Source organism: Gopherus evgoodei, chromosome 1 (assembly GCF_007399415.2).
Source record: "Gopherus evgoodei ecotype Sinaloan lineage chromosome 1, rGopEvg1_v1.p, whole genome shotgun sequence".
Classification (NCBI taxonomy): Eukaryota; Metazoa; Chordata; order Testudines; family Testudinidae; genus Gopherus; species Gopherus evgoodei.
This window is the reverse complement of record NC_044322.1, coordinates 256,092,331-256,110,510: the sequence shown is the minus strand read 5'-3', so window position 1 is coordinate 256,110,510 and position 18,180 is coordinate 256,092,331. Positions and strand designations below refer to the sequence as shown.

Here is an 18,180-nt window from a genome sequence, read left to right as displayed (position 1 = left end):
GGTACCGAAGCCTCATCCGTACCCATGGAGGGGGCAGGGGGCTTACGGTTGCCTCTGGTGCCCGGTGTTGTGACAGGGCAGACCATGGTGCAACTGAGGGAACACCTTGGGCTTGGTGGTACGCCCACGGTGTCCAGAAAGACCACTGATGGGGTCCTTGCTCGTGGCTCTGGCTCTCAGGAAACATATGCTGGGGACATCCGAGTCACAAGTCTGTGGATAGGAAATGCTACCAGCCTGTGATGACAGTGAGGTGTGTCTCAACGGCCAAGGTGGTGCTGATAGACCCTGACAGGGAGCCACGTCCCGGGTTGGTCTTATGCAGGACGGCACCAGGGAGCGGTACCGGGAGCTGTAATGGTACCGCGAGGGAGACCGGGACCTACAAGTGAAGCAGTGCCGAGAGGTCGACCAAGATCTCAAGTCCCTTCGCCTGGAGCGGTGGCGAGATGCGTGGTGCCGTGAACGGTGCCGGGAGTCAGATCGGTACCGTGAGTATCTGACAGGTGAACAGGAGGCCGGGCAGTGCCGCGAGTGCTACCAGTACCGCGATGGAGAGCAGTGCTGAGACTGCGAGCAGCGTCAGGACCAGGATCGTCGGCACGACCAAGATCTTGAACGATGCCTCTCAGTGGCTCCCACAGAGGGCGGCCTCAGCAAGGCAGGCTTGGCAATAGATTGGATGACCCACACCGGCGGTGCTGGGGGTTGAGGCAGCGTGGTCTCTGTCATTGCGATCAACTCCCGTGCCGTGGAGAAGGTCTCCGGCGTGTATGGGAGAGCAGGCTCGACCACGGCGTGAGCCGGGGAGTTTTCGGGCACCGGACTCAATGGCCCTTGCAGGACCGGAATTAACGGTGCCGCACTCGGCAGTGCTGTGGCAGATGACGGTGCCGGGCGATCCGTCGTCGACGGGCACTCCTGTGGTGCGAGTGGTGCTGAAGCAGCTGGAGCACTGTGTTGCTTCCTGTGCCGCAGGGACAGGGAGCAGGGCTGAGCAGACATCAGTGCTGGTGAGGGTCGGTGCCGTGGCTCCTTCGCGGTACCAGAGTGGTCCGGAGCCGAAGGAGCGCTCCTTACAGATGCAGGTTGAGCGCTCGGTACCGATGTTGCAGGGCTAAGTGCCGCCTCCATGAAGAGCTGTTTCAGTCGAAAGTCCCGCTCTTTCTTCGTCCTCGGTTTAAATGACTTACAGATGCGGCACTTTTCAGGAAGGTGGGATTCCCCTGGGCACTTGAGGCAGGAGTCGTGGGGATTCCCTATTGGCATCGGCTTTTGGCAGGCCGAGCACGGTTTGAATCCCGGTGACCTGGGAATGAGCCCGGCCCTGGGGTGGAGGAAAGGGGCTAATCCCTGATCCCCCCTCAACTAAATACACCAATTATACATATACACAACAACTAAAACTAATTACAACTGTAAAACTCAAACTATAAACTCAATTAACAGTAAAGAACAACGAGTAAGCTAGGGAAGTGGAGATCAGCAAAGCCGTGCTCCACAATTCCAACGACCATCACGGGCAGTAAGAAGGAACTGAAGGGCCGTTGAGTCAGCAGGGGTATATATCCGGTGCCATAACGGTGCGACTCCAAGGGGCGACCCAGCTGACCCATCAAGTGTTGCTAGGGTAAAAATCTTCCGATGAACGTGCACGCAGCGCGTGCACACTAATTTGGAATTGATATGAGCAAGCACTCGAAGAAGAATACAAAGGTTCCTACTGCTACTTTCCTGGAACAATTGTAAAGAGGATATGCATAAGAATGTAAAAATACCAATTTATGAAGGTAGTTGACCTCAAGGGCAGCCAGAAGCCTTGTATGTGATAGTGGATCTGTTCCTTTCACAACCTGGAGCTCAAGATGCTGATGAAAACCACTGTGAGCCTGTTGAGTGTGACTCAAGAAACATGGGCTAGAATGTCTCATTCCTTGATCATCAACCTATTAGAAGTGAGAGCCACCAGAGTCCTGTTGCAGAAGGAGCAATCCTTGGCAAGCTGAATTCATCCTGACAGAGCAGCCTACATAAATTGGTAAGGTGAAATGAGCTCAAGCTTGAAGACAATAGAGATCCTTTCCTGGGCAGATATGGCTTTCATCAGGCAAGTTACATAAGAGATCCAACTTTGTGCAGGGGGTCGGACTAGATGATCACATTGGTCCCTTGTGACCCTAGAATCTATGAATCTATGAAAAGCAGACTGGCTGAGCCTCACTTAAAATGTAAGCTGCCTGAAGCAAGGACCATCTTTGTGTATGTACTGTGTCTATTTATAGTACTTGAGCCTCTTGATGTTATTGCAGTGCAAATAAGCAAGCTGTCAGAACAAGTTTTCCACAGGAGCAGTGACATTTTGGACCTCCTAAATTAGACGCTTCAGATACAGAAGCCACACAAAAGAAGGAGCAGATAATATGTACTTTGTTGTGGGTAGGATTGGGTAGGCAAAAATAACAGTGCAGTAACTTGTAGGAAAACACACACTCTCATCAGTTTGTCAAATAAAATTTTAGCAATGTAAAGCAATTTTTTTTAAAATAAAAGTTTTAGTACTTAAATTTCAATAAGGGATAGATTTGATGGCTGTTATAAAATATTTTTTACATGGTTTAGGCAAGATTTATTCTTTTAGTGATAAATAATTGGAATTCAAACAATTTTATATATATATAAATACCAACTGTAGTGTGGGGTTTGTTTTTTTTAATAGCATGGGGTAATCTCATGGGACTTGGATCTAATTTTTTTGTGGGTAGGAGCAGGCTAACAATGCAGGAGCAGAAATGAGTACTGCAGGACAGGAGGAGGAGGAGTGGGATTTAAAAAATAGTCTCATGCAGGGCTTTTTCTAGGCACTGAAGCCAACTTCAAACTCCCCCCTACCCTGGCACATAAGAATTAGAGTTGTACTTGTTGGACAACATAGCAGTAACCAAGATATGTAGATCTAGACTGCTTGGAGAACAACAAAACCTTGAAAGTAGTCATTGGATAAGTTTCTTTTGAGTATTTTTGAATGCACTCCATAATTGACAACACTTGTTGAAAGATTTTTGATGTATGCTGGAGACGGCCTGCGCCCCTCCTACAAAATGCTGCAGGTGGCCTAGCTTAGCACCTTCTTTCCCACCAAGGACCTTGTCAGATTCATCTCCTAGAGTTGCAACTATTGCATTATTTTCTAGAAGGTCCAACAACCCAGCCTATGCTTTTGGTTCCCCATTATATGGTTATGAACTGGATTCTTGTCTTCTGGAACCCATGCTACCTAGCAACATGGAAACATATAGGAAGCATGCATGGTAATCGAATTGGTTCCCCACTAATGGGGAACGCTTGAGTGTAAGAAGCAGTTACTGGCAAAAAGTCAGTCACCTACTTGTAGCAAAGGATAGTTACAGCAAAAACAGTAAATTCAGTAGTAGTATGAGAAAAAAATGTCATTCTGAGTCCAAACAGGCAAAGATGAGATGGGTTTCTGCTATATGGAGCCCTCAAAGATCACAATACATAGTGCAAGCACCCTGGATGCAGCGATACAGAGACCCTTTTATACCCCCACTCTACCTGAATTTGCAGGCAACTTCTAACCCAGATAGGGTACATCATGATGTTCTAGCCTCTCACAGGTCATCCACCTGCATTATCTATATAAAAATCTGAACTCAGTTATTGTATTAGCTAGGAGCCACAGACATGGTCCAAGGCTCCACTGTGCTAGACACTAAACATTGAACAAAAAAGTCTTCCAATTTTCCTATGTGTATTTCATAAATCAATAACATTAGGAAACCAGACATTCTAGTTCTTATATTTTCTTTAGGATAGTCTGGACTTTAGCATTAAAGTCCATGCCATCATTTCAGCTTTATAAATCATTAATTGCCAGCACCTTACCTGTGAGGTTCCTGGAGCAGTCCTAGCCAAATAATTACTCAGACCTTTCCTACACCTACGGTTGGCCCTTTATACTACAAAGTACTCCACAGCTCACTCCATAGAGTCGATGCAAGTCTATATTTCTTCAACTCTGTCAGTCAATGTCCGCATGCTGGTAGCAAGCATAATAGCAAGGAGAGTTTACCTTACTCCATATTGTATGAGACAAAAGTTGTGCTTTGCACTAAAGAATCATTCCTATGCAAAATCAACATATCCCTTCACGCCTCAAAATGGGAGTCATACCACTATCATTTTGCCCAAAGCCACATCAGAAAGCAAATAGCACCAAACTTGAGGGCAATGACGAACTCTAAAATAGACCAGTTCAGGAAATCACCTTCACTGTTTCCTTCATCTAAATTCTCATGGACTGGTGGAAAAGTCAGACTCCAGAATGTAATATAATGGAAATCCAATTTCCTTTCTGGGACTCATCTCATCCTGGCTCTATTTTTCTGCGATCAATTCATCAAATTCTGAGCTCTCTCTCTCTCTCTCTCATTCATAGCTAGATAAATTTTTGTAAAAAATGAAATTGTGTTTAATATAGCTTTAGAAATACTCTTTGAAAAGGGAAAAAGCAACAGTAAACATGGAGGCAGGCAGGTTTTTTTTGTTTGTTCAGTGCCAAGGATTATAGGACCATGGTTTGGTTGGCCTCTATGCTACCACAATATAAATGTTAATATAATGATGGCTGCTATCCCAGGATGGAATAGCCTTCAGTACCTGCACAAAGTCAAGACTGGGGAACAGGTCAGTCCTAGAAATCAGATAACAAGAAGTTTGTACTTGGTACAGCTACAGAAAAAAAATAGATTGCAGGGTTTGAATACAGTAACTCCTCGCTTAATGTTATAGTTATGTTCCTGAAAAATGTGACTAAGCAGAACTATGTTAAGTGAATCCAATTTCCCCAAAAGAATTAATATAAATAGGGAGCTTAGGTTCCAGGGACTTTTTTTTCACCAGACAAAAGACTGTATCATATATATCTATATTATATATAGATTATACATACATACAGAGTATAAGTTTTAAACAAACAATTTAATACTGTACACAGCAATGATGCTTTTGAAGTTTGGCTGAGATGGTGAAAAATTGGATGGGTGGGGTTCTGTGGCCTGCCTTGTGCAGGAGGTCAGACTAGATGATCAGATTGGTCCCTTCTGACCTATGAGTCTATGAGTATAAGTCAGGGTGGGATATTTCCCAGCGAATGCCTTACTGATAAATGATGAACAAGCACTCAGCTGTGCCCTCAAGGATTAACATGTTAATGTAGCTTCACACTCTACAAGGCAGCAGAAATGGAGGGAGATGAGAGAGCATGGCAGAGACACGCCCTGTATGTGAGAAAGAGATGCACATTACCCCTTTAAGTACACTGACCCCACTCTAAATACGTTTCCTTTTTAAGTAGATCAGGTTGAGACAGCAGCTGCTGCTAGCAAGCTCCCTCTGTCTTGAGCCCTGTCATGTGCCCCCCCACACACTCTGTGGAAATGGGGTGAGCAGGGGAAGGGGTAGGGGGACACCCTATTAGCCCCCCCCTTCCTCCGTGCCTCCCCCCGGCACAGCAAGCGGGAGGATCCTGGGAGCAGCTCCAAAGCAGAGGGCAGGAGCAGCACATGGCAGTGGTGGGAGGGACAGCTGAACTGCCAGCAATTGATAGCCTGCTGGGCGCAGGGCTGGCCTTACCATGAGGTGAACTGAGGTGGCCACCTCAGGTGCCAGACTGGGGGGAGGGGAAGCGTGCTACTAGGACCCAGAGTGTAGAAAATTGTGTCTGCTGCTGGTGCATATGTATTCTCTCTGCTCTAGGTGCACAGAGATGGTGGAGTGCTGTGCAGGAGGAAGGAGGGCACAAGAGACATAACAGGCAGGCAAGAAAAAAGGGGAGAGGGAATAATAAAAAGCAGCAGGAGCTGCAGGGAAAGAGAGGAGGAGGAGGAGCCTCTTATGTACCTTTCTAGCACCCCCAGGAGATTAACACCAGCTTCTCAGGGAGCTTCCTGTTTCCTGCTGCTTCCCTGAACCCACCTGAGGTGAACAGACAGTCAACTGAAGCAGTAAGAGCCAGCTAGGCCCTTAAGACACTGATATCTTCCCTCACTCATGCCCTGCTACCAGCCTGCTTATTTGTCCCCTTCAACTGAGTGTTGAAAGACACTAGAGTTGGCACAGAACAGCAGTCATGCGTGAAAGCAGAAAATGCTCCTCTGGGGCAGCATTCAGAAAAAGAAAGCAAGCAAAGGAAGCTTTTCTATCTAAGCAGGAAGGAGCTCTCCTTAGATACAAAGACACAAATGTTCACGATGAGCCTTTCGGCCCCAGTGAAGATGTGAGTGGTGAGGAGATGCCTGATCTTCCAGTTAGTCAGAGTGCAGGTGACCTGGCAGCTACAGCAGCAACCATATCTCCATCTCAAATGGATGTAACCATGCACATTCCTGAAGAAAAGTGTAAATCAGAGAAGAGTGTGGTGGAGGTGCAAGAAATAGCTGCTGTTGAGTTTAGTTCCTTAAGTCTTGATGATCCAGGACTGTGGACCCACTTGAACAGTAGCCTGAGGGACTTCCTTGTACTGCATGGGCCACAGCAAATGAAAAACTTCATATTCCCCAAAGACAATGAAAATAGAAGTTTCCATCCAGCACATTACTGGCATGAAATCCCCAATGGTGACAAAGTGGAGAAACCATGGTTTATGTACTCAAAAACCCAGAATGCTGCATACTGTTTTTGTTGCAAACTCTTCCAGTCTAATGTTCCAGCCACACTGGGTTCTACAGGAACAAAGAACTGGAAAAATCTGGCTAGAAATCTGGCATGCCATGAGAAGGCAGCAAATCACCAGAAGGCATTCCATAGATGAAAAGAGTTTGAGATGAGACTAAGGTTAAAGGCCACCATAGATGATCAGCATCAAGATTAGATTGCATCAGAGTCTCTTTACTGGCAAAATGTTCTGAAAAGGCTCATTGCCATTGTGAGAATGCTTGCTACCCAAAACCTAGCACTGCGTGACACTTCAGATCAGTTACATGTGCCAAACAATGGAAACATCCTTAAAATTGTGGAGCTGATGGCTGAGTTTGATGCTGTACTCCAGGAGCATCAAAGAAGAGTCACCATCCAAGAAATATATACACAATTCAAAATGAGATCATACAGTTATTGGTAACAAAAGTCAAACAGAAGATTGTGGCAGACCTGAAGTCAGCAAGATATTACTCTGTTATGCTGGACTGCACACCTGACATCAGCCATATGGAACAAATGACTTTAATGGTGTGTTTTGTAACAACAGAACCTAGTGAAAATGTCCCTGCAATCATGACTGTCCGAGAGCATTTTCTAGAATTTATTGACATTGATAATACTACAGGAGCTGGTGTGACAAATGTGTTTCTTAAAAAGCTGGAAGATACGGGAATCACGATAGCTGATATGACAGGTCAGGGCTACAATAACGGTGCCAACATGAGAGGAAAGAACAGAGGAGTGTAGACATGGATCTGAGGGTTAAATCCTCGAGCTTTTTTTGTCCCATGCAGCTCTCATTCATTGAACTTGGTGGTCAGTGATGCAGCATCAGCTTCTAGTGAGGCTGCTGAATTTTTTAATGTAATTCAAAGCATCTACATATTTTTCTCTGCATCAACTCATCGATGGCAAATTTTGAAGCAACATCTGGGAACATCCTCTCCGACACTGAAACCACTGAGTGCCACACAAGTGGAGGCAATACAGCCTATCAAACACCAAATTGGGACGATAGATGATGCCATAGTTGCCATTATGGAGGATAACGCTATGACAGGAACTGTTTGTGGGGGAACAGTGGCAGAGGGAAGAGAATCACCAGAAATACAACTTCAAATTTCTGTGTGGCTTAGTGTTGTGGCATGACATACTGTTTGAAATAAATGTTGTAAGCCAGAGACTCCAAGGTGTTGACCCTTGATATATCTGGAGCAATGGAACAACTGGACAAAGCAAAGTCATACCTATAGTCTTACCGGTCAGATGAGGGATTTCAAAATGTTCTGAAGAGTGCACAGAAGTTGGCAGAGGAACTTCACACTGAAGCTATTTTCCCACCCATTCAAGAATACAAGTGTCACCGAAGAAGACATTTTGATTACGAGGCACGGGATGATCCCATAAGAGACCCCAAACAATAATTCAAAGTTGAATTCTTTAACCAGGTACTAGACTGTGCAATACAGTCAGTTGAAGAATGTTTCATGCAGCCCAAGGAACACAGTAGTATATTTCGGATGTTGAATGATATTCCAAAACGCCTCACTATACCTGTAGAAGACCTACAACAGCAATGCAGGGCACTAGAGACAGTGTTGGCACATAATGACATGCACAATATTGGTGCAAGTGATTTAGGTGATGAACTGAAAGCCCTTTCAAGATATATTTCAGCAGGATCAACTCCAAAGGCTGTTCTGGCATATATGTGCAAAAATAAGATAACCAACCTCTTTCCAAATGCTTTTGTTGTTCCATGCATATTTCTAACTTCCTATAACAGTTGGCAGTGGAGAATGCAGCTTCTCCAAGCTGAAGTTAATAAACACACAGCTATGCTTCACAATGACACAGGAGAGGCCAGTCGGCCTTGCAACCATCTCAATAGAGCATGAGCTGGCCCAGACTGTGGACCTTCAGCAGGAAGCACTTCAAATCTTTGCAACCAAGGCGGCACGGAAAGCAACACTTTGGCATTTTTAATCTGTTTGAATAATCAATGTTTACTATGCAGACAAGAAAAGTTACATTTGCTATTCAGGCGTTTGAAAGTTAAGTGTTACTTAAATTTTTTGAACAAGACATTTTAAGTTGTTAGTTCTCCTTTATTGGGGTAGGTAGCAGAGCAGTACCATGAGAGGAGTAGAATAGGAAGAATGAAGAATTGAGACCTTTCTAAGTTTTGCCCCAAGCAAGGGGACATGGGGGCATCATTTGAGCTCCCTGCCTCAGGTGCCAAAATGTTGTGGGGGGGCCCTGGCTGGGCGGCTGCCACACAGGGAACTTATGGGAGTGAGGAACTGATAGGGGGGCTGTCGATCCACCCTGATTCCAAGCCCCCACCAGCTAGCTCCAACAGGCTGCTCTTCCTGCAAGCAGTGGACAAAGCAGGTGGCTGCCAAACAACATTATAAGGGAACATTGCGCAACTTTAAACAAGCATGTTCTCTAATTGATCAGCAAAGAAACAACATTAACCTGCACGACTTTAAGTAAGCAGTTACTGTAATTCCTTCAGTTTTGTGGGAGAGAATGTGTCCTTCTGGTGGTTGGGTCAGGTTCCTTTGCCTAAGACTAAAGAGTGATGTTATTTGCTGAACCTTCAGTTATCAGTTTCCCTCTAATTTTTGTCTAGACTTTAATACAGTTGAACTCACTTGCTACTATGGTAAGAGCCATAATTAAAAAACAGTTCTCTCTTCCCGATCCTTATAGTCAATATAGGTTTTTATAACACTCATTGTCATCGTCTCTGAGCTCTTTCCAACATAGCTCAGTAAGGATTAAGTCATGTGACTACACTTCTGTCACGTTTGTTCTCTCATCCTCTTCTCAGAGGCAGATGTGTGTGTAGAAGAGTGGTTTAGTTTAGTAGTGGATGTCTTTTTATATATAAATGTACCTGTTGTGTGTTTATATTAGAATAGGCAAGGTCAAAGAAATGCACCTTGCACTTGGAGCAGAAAGTGATGTTTGTTCCTGGGCAAGTTCATTCTACAGTCTCACATCGCCCCTGGAGAAAGCTCTATCTTGCACAGACGAGCATTACTCTTATTTCACAAAGTTTCACTGAGCCAGAGGAGCATAGCTGTAGACCATGGTCTTCCTCCTGGAGCTTTAGGTATGTCCTGGCCCAGGTCATGGAATGCTTCACAGATAAGAGCTGAGACTTTGAACTTGATTTGAGATTCTATGGGAAACTATCATAGGCGCAGAGGACATCTCCAATATGTTCCTGGAAGCCTGTATTGCTGAGGAGACACGCTGCAAGATTTGTGTACTAGTTGGAGTTTCCTAAGTGCTGAAGGCTTTATGCCCAAGTATATTGCATTCCTATAATTCAGTCGAGAGATGACGAAGGTACTACTTACTAACTGAAGCTAGATCTTCAGCTGCCAAGATGAAAATTTCCTAGCCAAGTGGAGATGGTAGAAAGTATTGCTTGCGGATGCTGCTATGAGAGAGGAATATATCAGCAAGCAATATCAGCAAGGAATTCAGGAGTACTCCGAGACTACGACCTGAACTGACCAATAGTGGGTATAAGTCTTCAGACAACAGAGACTGCACCATGGCTGTGAGATCTTGAAAATACTTTCCTCTAACCACCAGCATCACCTCTGTCTTGTTCAAGTTCAGCTTCAGGCAAACGTTCATTATCCACTAGCTGATCTCATCCAAGCACTGGGACACAATGATAGTAATATAGTCAAATGTGGTGAAGGACAGGTAGAGCTGTGTATCATCTACATATTGCTTGCACTTGAGTTAGTCTCACGTGACCAGTTAACCTTGTAGTTGCATGCAGATGTTGAAAAGGACTGGACAGAGAATAGATCCTTGCAGAACTCCACAAATGGGGTATAGTGGTAGAAGTGCAGTTACCCATCAGTACTTCTTGCAGTGTTCTTCCAGGAAGGATTCAAATAATTTTAGCATATTACTCTGAACTCCTGCCATCTGTCTCGGGCGAGACAGCAGAATCTCACATTTAACAGTGTTGAATGCTTTCGAGGTCCAGCAAAAGGAAAATAACCCATTGACCAGAGATCATACATCAGTGCCACTAAAGCAGTTTCAGTTCCATGTCCTGGCCTGAATACAGAATGTGCTGGATCTAGAATGTTAACTTCAGTTACATGAGCCTGTAGTTTGCCTTTTGCTAGATTTTTTTATTATTATTTTTTAATGAATCTGCTCAGGAATGGGAGGTTTGACACTGGGTGACAGCTGGCTAGGACTAAAGTATCCAGAGTGGGTTTCTTCAGTGTTGGTTAGACCAGTGAATGTTTGAAGGAGGAAGAGAAGATTCTCTAACAGAGGTGTTAACTATTTTGGTCAGTAGTGGTGCCAGCTGTTCATGATTCTTTCACAAGCCAGGAAGGACATGGATTGGATTCACAAGTAGGATGATAGTTCTTCACTAAGGCTAAGATTTTGTCATGGTTATTTTTAGTAAAAGTCACAGACAGGTCATGGGCAATAAACAAAAATTCACAGAAGCTGTGACCTGTCCATGACATTTACTAAAAATAACAAAATGGGAAGTAGGGGAATCCAACACCCATTTGATTGGGAATAATGTCCTTAAGTATACACACATATCCCACTCCCACCTACCCCCACATAAGTAAAATTTAAAACTGACCACTTAAAAAAAGTAATTTATTGATATGAAAGCTATGTGCAAGTCTTTCACACTATCAGTTTTATTTACAGTAACATACATACGTCAAGTATATTAAATGTCAAATTTCTATTTCTCTAACTTTTCTCCCTTGATTACTTGCTTATGCCAGTAGTTTCACTGGATACTGGATTTGTTCAAGGTGTGCAAAAAGAATAGCTGTTCTTGATGAACAAATGTTAAATTACATTTCTCAAGAGGTGTTTGACTTCATTTCCAACCCTTCCTATTTTTTGCTTTGTGCACACAAGCTGTTAGAAGTTTTCTTCCATAGAAACCTAAATCTGTGGAAATGAGTCTAATTCCCTCCCTATTCCCTGCCAAGTAAAACCAAAGAACTACAGCCTGGCCTACACTAGGTTTCTTTCACTAAAATTTCCATGCCATTTCTTCCATCGATGGAAGTAACAACCATAGTTCTAGTATAGACAAAGTGCCAGTGACTGCTGGCATTTTAACCATCCCATTATCTAGCACTGCTTAAGCTAGTTGTAGACAATACCGTACTTAAAACACAAGCAGCCACCTGAGTCCTGTTGACACTAAAACTCCCACTCCTGTACTAGAACTAGTGATGGGAAATTCTGGGAGAGCAAATCACAATATAGAAAAAGCTGTACAAGTGTAACTACATTAGAAACCTAAAGTTCAGATGGTGATGGGTATCTGACCCAGTTCCTCATAATTCAGAGCTGACTATCTGGTATATTCAATACACTATATATAGCAGGGATTCTCAAACTTCATTGCACTCCCTCTTTTGACAACAAAAATTACTACGTGACCCGGGGGGGGGGGGGGGACACAACACAAAGCCTGAGCCCACCGAAGTCCCACCACCCTGGGTGGGAGGGCCAAAGTCAAACCCAAGGGCTTCAGCCTGAGGCAGGTGGCCTGTACCCTGAGCCTCACTGCCCAGGGCTGAAGCCCTTGGACTTCAGCCCCGAGTGGTAAGGCTTGGAGTTTGGCCCTGGGCCCCAGCAAGTCTAAGACAACCTTGTCAACTGTATTAAAATGGGATCATGATTCACTTTGGGATCCCAAACCACTGCACTATAGCTTATTTAGTCAAAAGATGAAGTAATGTTAAAGCATGGACTGATTTTTTTAAAAATATTAAGTGATAAAGGCAGACCAAGTTCATTTCTTTCAAATCATTATATATCCTTAGCTTATTTACAAGTTAGTGTGATACCAAAATATTATCACAGCATTTCCAAAAAGAATTCAGGTCACCAATGCTAATTAACACTTAATCAATTGGATCATTTCTTGTGAAATTTACTTTTCACTTGTGAGAATTTCTTGAGTAAACTGCACTCATTTGCTTTGTGCAGCCTTCTGAAAGTTCACATGATTAGTGTATTTCCTGACAAGGAGACTAAATTATATTTTCCAATTAATCATTGATTAATCTCTGTCAGCCACTAACATGTTGAAAAGTAGCATTTCTAAACCAAGAGGGTATATACATGGGTGGATGGGGAGACATGGGCAAGAAAGAAGCCCAGTTGCAGAGAGTTGAACTGTATTAAAAGTGGATTCCAATTAAAAGGCATTTAAAATAATTGTTGGTTAAATTAGTATGAAAACTAACAGTTTGAAACCCTCTCTCTTTTGACCTCATGTTTCCAGAACCACAGGAAGCATTTTTCCCTGGTAATTAAGAATGCTAAATTGGTTTCTTTATGTTGATTAAATAGGATATTTAACATGTAAAGTTCTAGACTGCTTACATATGTGGAATTTAATGTGGCATATGAGACAGGATTCTTAAGCCAAATAATGTTGTTTTCATCTTTTGATCTTAATTCAGTGTATCAGTGATAAATGAAAACTGATACTTAGCCATTATTTTAAACTAGTCCCTTAAATGTTTGCAAATGATCTGGTTTGTACATTTATAGTTTTAGCAGCTTAAACAGGAATTCAGTTTCTGTTAAGTGATGAAATAGTGAAGGAACTGTGTGGGTTGGAGAAGAAACCCAGGCCTGCTGCACAGAGAAGAGCCATAAAAATGTGGACAGTGATGTCTATTTAATTCTTCTACAAATAAATGTGCATGTGAGAGAAACAACATCAGGAACAGCATCATGAACATTTCTACGTTATCAAATAAATAAATCTGTGTGAAAAAATACATGCAAGTGTGCTGGAGTTTAAATTCAAATTGTAGGAAGCTATATTGTATAATAAGATTTTAACTTTTAAGAGGCTCATGTGATCAGCACGTACGGTGCTATCTATGGCCAGAAGAAAATAACCATCAACTTCATGCTCAACCTCACATTTATCTTACAACAAACTGGGTTGTCTTAGAAAAATTCCTCACAGCACAGTAAAATTTGTTTCCCAGGACGGAAGTATTTAAAGTAGACTCTGGTATAAACATTCTAGTCATGCTGTCTCTTCCACAGATACTCTTAGCCTTCATACTTTACAAAATTATTTGAAAAGAACTAAAAAAAATCCCACCTCCTTTCTGTCCAACATAATTTTAAAAGATAACATTACTATCCCACAACAGTTTTGAAATTCATTTTATTTTTAAATTCTATGAGAACAATTTTGCTAGTGGATGGTCCAGAGGTTTGGTCCCAGAGGGGGGAAGGGGTTCTTGCACTTAATTATCATCCCCAACAATGAAATGCAAACTCTGCTGCACATTCATTGGTTTGCATCAATTCTTTAGTACCTCCTCCTGTTTGTTTTTTAAAGTTCCAGGCTAACTCACCTAAAAAGTGAAATTCATTTATCCAGTTCAAAAATTTGTTTTATAATGCTGCTTTCTTTTAAAATTCTGAAATAAAATGGGTGCACACATACTTATATAGAAGACATTTTTACTGTGCCAGGTATCAAATTCAGATCTCCGTTTGCCATGGTACATGCAGTATACTCATGAAAGAATACCTGGTGCTTTCTCATCTTCATGGTATTTAAACCTCTATTATAAAAGCAGCTTAAAACTATGCAACAAGACTACACTGTCCATCTACCCCACAGGCAACCTGTTTAGCAAGCTAGGCACTGGAACTTTAATGGTTCTGCCTAAGTTTAAATGAGACTGTCACAGGACAGTAAACTTGGTCTGTTTTATTTGCACCAGATAACTGGTAAGAAAACATTTAGAGCCATTTATTATGTGGATTAAATGTGACTTGTTTTGCAAAGTACAGCATACTTTTCAGTCTGTAAGCCAAACCAACTGTCTTCACATGAGCAAATTTACACATAGTTGCAGTACACAGATAAGAGTTCATAAATAAAATTCTACCAAGTATACAATGCTTAGCAAATTTTCAAGTCATCAGGATTCTCCACCCATATAAACAGTGTGGCGGGTAGAGATAACCTTCACCAAAGATGCGTCTCTCGAATCTCAGCAATAATCTGACTGGCTCGCTGTAATGCCTGCAGAGAGGGGAAAAACAAAAGAAGAAATATTAATTTTTCCCCTATTTGCTTCTCATATGACATCCAGGAGATCATTCTGTGGAAGACAATGTTAATTCAGCAATGTTTTACAAAACAAGATCAATCATTGTTTTCACTGTGACAGTGTTGGGAGGATTAATTCACTAATATTTGTAGAGGCCTCTCAGATCCCCAGATGGAGCATACTACACAAGTGCAAAATATGACAAAAACCACAAAGGTATTGTCAAAATAGTAGCCCAGAGTTATTGTGTCAAGTCACCCCCTCAGCCTCTCATTCACAAAGTGAAAACGTTAGAAATTCATGCAAAACAGGTCTCAGTTTAAAACAAAAAGGTTCTGTTCCAGTCGTATCTTTTTTAGACTTTTCTTTTGGTTCGGAGATATTCTCGCCTATTCAAAGCATTTGTATTAACATTCCATGTGGATCAATTAATCTTTAGGTAAGCTACACAGATATTTGCCACCACGTATCATCATAATAAAGAATAGTTTCTTTCTGCAACTAATGTATAAATAGTACTCATTTTGTACCTTTAAACCTCTTCACTAGCATTCTGCCTAATTCATGCACCACTGGACTATGTCCAAATCCTAGCAGCTTTAAAACAGCTGTCATTTTAAACAAACTTAACAAATAAACCATTTTATGATAAATATTAACAATGCACTCAGGACTGTACAAAACAGATGACTCATGCCCAAAGAGTTTACCATCTACAAGACTCTCTCTGACTCAAACATGTGGGTTAGGTAAGAGCAGAGATTTAAAATGACACTTGCTACATCCAGTCCTGGAACAGTGACAGGTTAGGGGGTCTGGTATCTCAAACATCCAGAGTCAATGCCTGCTGCATTCTATGAGAGAACTGACCCACACTATTTCTCCCTCACTGTGCTGACTTGATCTTTTAGAAAGCATATTTCTCTATGCCAATTCAGTGCAAATGAATGGAACAGACAGTATTTGGTACACCACAAAATTAATGGAAAATTATAGCTTTGGAAAAAACAAAATTTTACTCTATTTATGACAAGTTCAAACTCGCTGAAGTACAAGAAATATAGGTGCAGCATCTGCAGTGACAGCCAAATCCACTGCAATATATCCCTGATCAAAATCTTTAGGACAGGATACTTTAGGACAAAATAGTTTAGTACTATTCAGAAATAAGCATGGAAATTGGCGGGGGGTGGGGGGGGGAGGAACGGGTTGAGATGACACCTCTTAACCCCACCTTCAAAAGGAAATTCTGTCAAGGGAGGGTTACAGAGCTTTAAAAGAGTATGTTGGAAAAGCTAACAAAGTTCACTATTCAAAAACTCTTATGAAAGAAAGATAATACCTAACAAAGCTGTGTTTGGAGTTTACTCAAGGAGTTAGATTAATGATGTATAGTAAACATTACTAGTATTTCATTATTGCTTTCTTGCTCATGCAGGGCTTCTATAAAAGAATGAACTAGATCAAAACAAAACTGACCTGAATCCAAAAAGCATGGCAAAAACCTGAAGACTGTTATATACCTGAAATCTCAGCAGATTTAATATGCTTCAGTTTAATTAACTGTTCATTGGGTGTTTTGATTTTCGATACCTTTAACATGTCAGCTGCCTCCTTTCTGCGCTGTGCCATGTCCTCAGATTCCGTCAGAAGGTCATCTAACAACAAGGATTTGTACAGCTGTCCAACTAGCTCGCTCTGAAGAGTGTCTTTCACATGATTCACCAGAAAATGCATCACCGCCTTTGGCACACTGCAAGTGAAAAAATAAAATATAAAACAAGCCACATAAAGCTAGGGCATTAGCTATTCTAGATTCAACATGCAGTCTGAATAAATCTATATGTTCCAATGTAAGAAATTATACAGATTCTTGACAAGAATCTTACAGCAATGTCTTAAATAGCTGTAAAGTTACTGTGTGCAGTCCAACAGGTGCTGAGTTTATTGCCTGTAAGATGGCCGCATTTCAAAGTGAACTGAATCCCATATGTACAACCCTGAACAGTTCTGTACCAACTGTTAGGTCTAAATTATTTTTATTACAGTAGCACCTAGAAGCCCTAATCAAGATCAGGCCCACTGTGCTAGGCACTGTAAAAACATTAAGCTCTTCACAGCAGGATCTGTCTATTAATATCTAAATAGACAATACAAAAGGATGACAAGGGAAATGGAGGCACCGGGCAGTGATTGTCCATGGTCACACACTAGGTCAGCAAAAGAGCTGGCAACAGAACATAGGTCTACCAATTCTCTGCCAGTACCCTATACACTGCTTCTAAGGCACCACACAGCAAGAAGTGATTGGAATTTCAAAATGCGAGGAGAATTTAGACAAGCAGAATATAGTTACCCAAAACAGTTTGGCCATGACCAAGCCTGAAGACTCCTATTCATGAAAAGGCAGCTATGAAATCTTTAATGATCACAAGTGGGCAAGATTTCAGATTTATGTCACACTTGAAATACCAAGAAGGAACACTGGTTTAGTATGGATTTCTGTAGTTACAAGTGCCCCTGAATTTCCTGCAGTAAATTCAAAATACTGACCCTGCCTTGCTTATGAATCTGACAGGACATTGTCAGAAGAGCTCTTCTGACAAAGTGGAAAAATCAATATAGATAGGAATTGGCAAGATAAAAACCATGAACTTCTTATGGAGTGATAAGTGCAACGAAAACATATCCTAACTCAGGTGATCAGCACCCAGGCAGGAGCACTTGGGATAGCCTAACCTGGATGTAAGCAGCTACATTGAAAAGCCATACCCAAGTTAATGTTGTCTCATTGGCGCTATATTATGTCTGTCACTAGCACTTTCTGGGGGCATACCCCATGGTTTGTTGTGCTGCAGTAAGCCAAGCTACTCTATTCTTTCCAAGTGAATGTGGGAGAACTTGTCTGTCCTTTTGGGCATGTGGGAAGATACTGTAGGACAGTGAGCAATCAAGTGATTTAGTCTGTGTCCTCATTGCAAAGCGGGCAGGTTACCAGCTTGAGTGAAAACAGATTTTAAGCCTACAGTGACAGATGAGATAGCTAACCTAGGTTGAAAGCACCGCTAAACTCAGATCAGATGGTTGTGCGGATGGGTGGATGATACAGGGTTAGAGGCAACATCCAAGTAAGAGCCTGACTTAACTCTGCCATTAAACTTAGAGATGAAAGTGCTCTTTTCGATGGCCAATTCCTAAGACATCTTTGCATGGGAACACATACTGGCTCTTAAGTGTTGTAAGGTTACACAGTGTAAAAGTAAACAGCCATGACACACACAGTATGTGAGCCTATGTGGGAAAAAGTGCATGAAGAAGGGAGAACAAAATT

The 18,180-nt window shown here is 42.1% G+C and overlaps 1 protein-coding gene across 4 annotated transcripts in view; it reads right to left on the bottom strand.

The window, feature by feature from the left end:
* Positions 1–11,366: 11,366 nt before the first annotated feature.
* The window catches only part of DNM1L (dynamin 1 like), a 57,851-nt gene continuing 51,037 nt past the window's right edge, over positions 11,367–18,180 (bottom strand). For all 4 annotated transcript variants that reach the window (XM_030543637.1, XM_030543647.1, XM_030543658.1 and 1 more), the window contains 2 exons: positions 16,443–16,602; positions 11,367–14,821 (listed from right to left, as the gene is read on the bottom strand). In XM_030543637.1, coding sequence (XP_030399497.1) covers positions 14,765–14,821; positions 16,443–16,602 — 217 coding nt within the window. In that variant the 3' untranslated portion in view covers positions 11,367–14,764. The remainder of the gene's footprint in view (positions 14,822–16,442; positions 16,603–18,180) is intronic.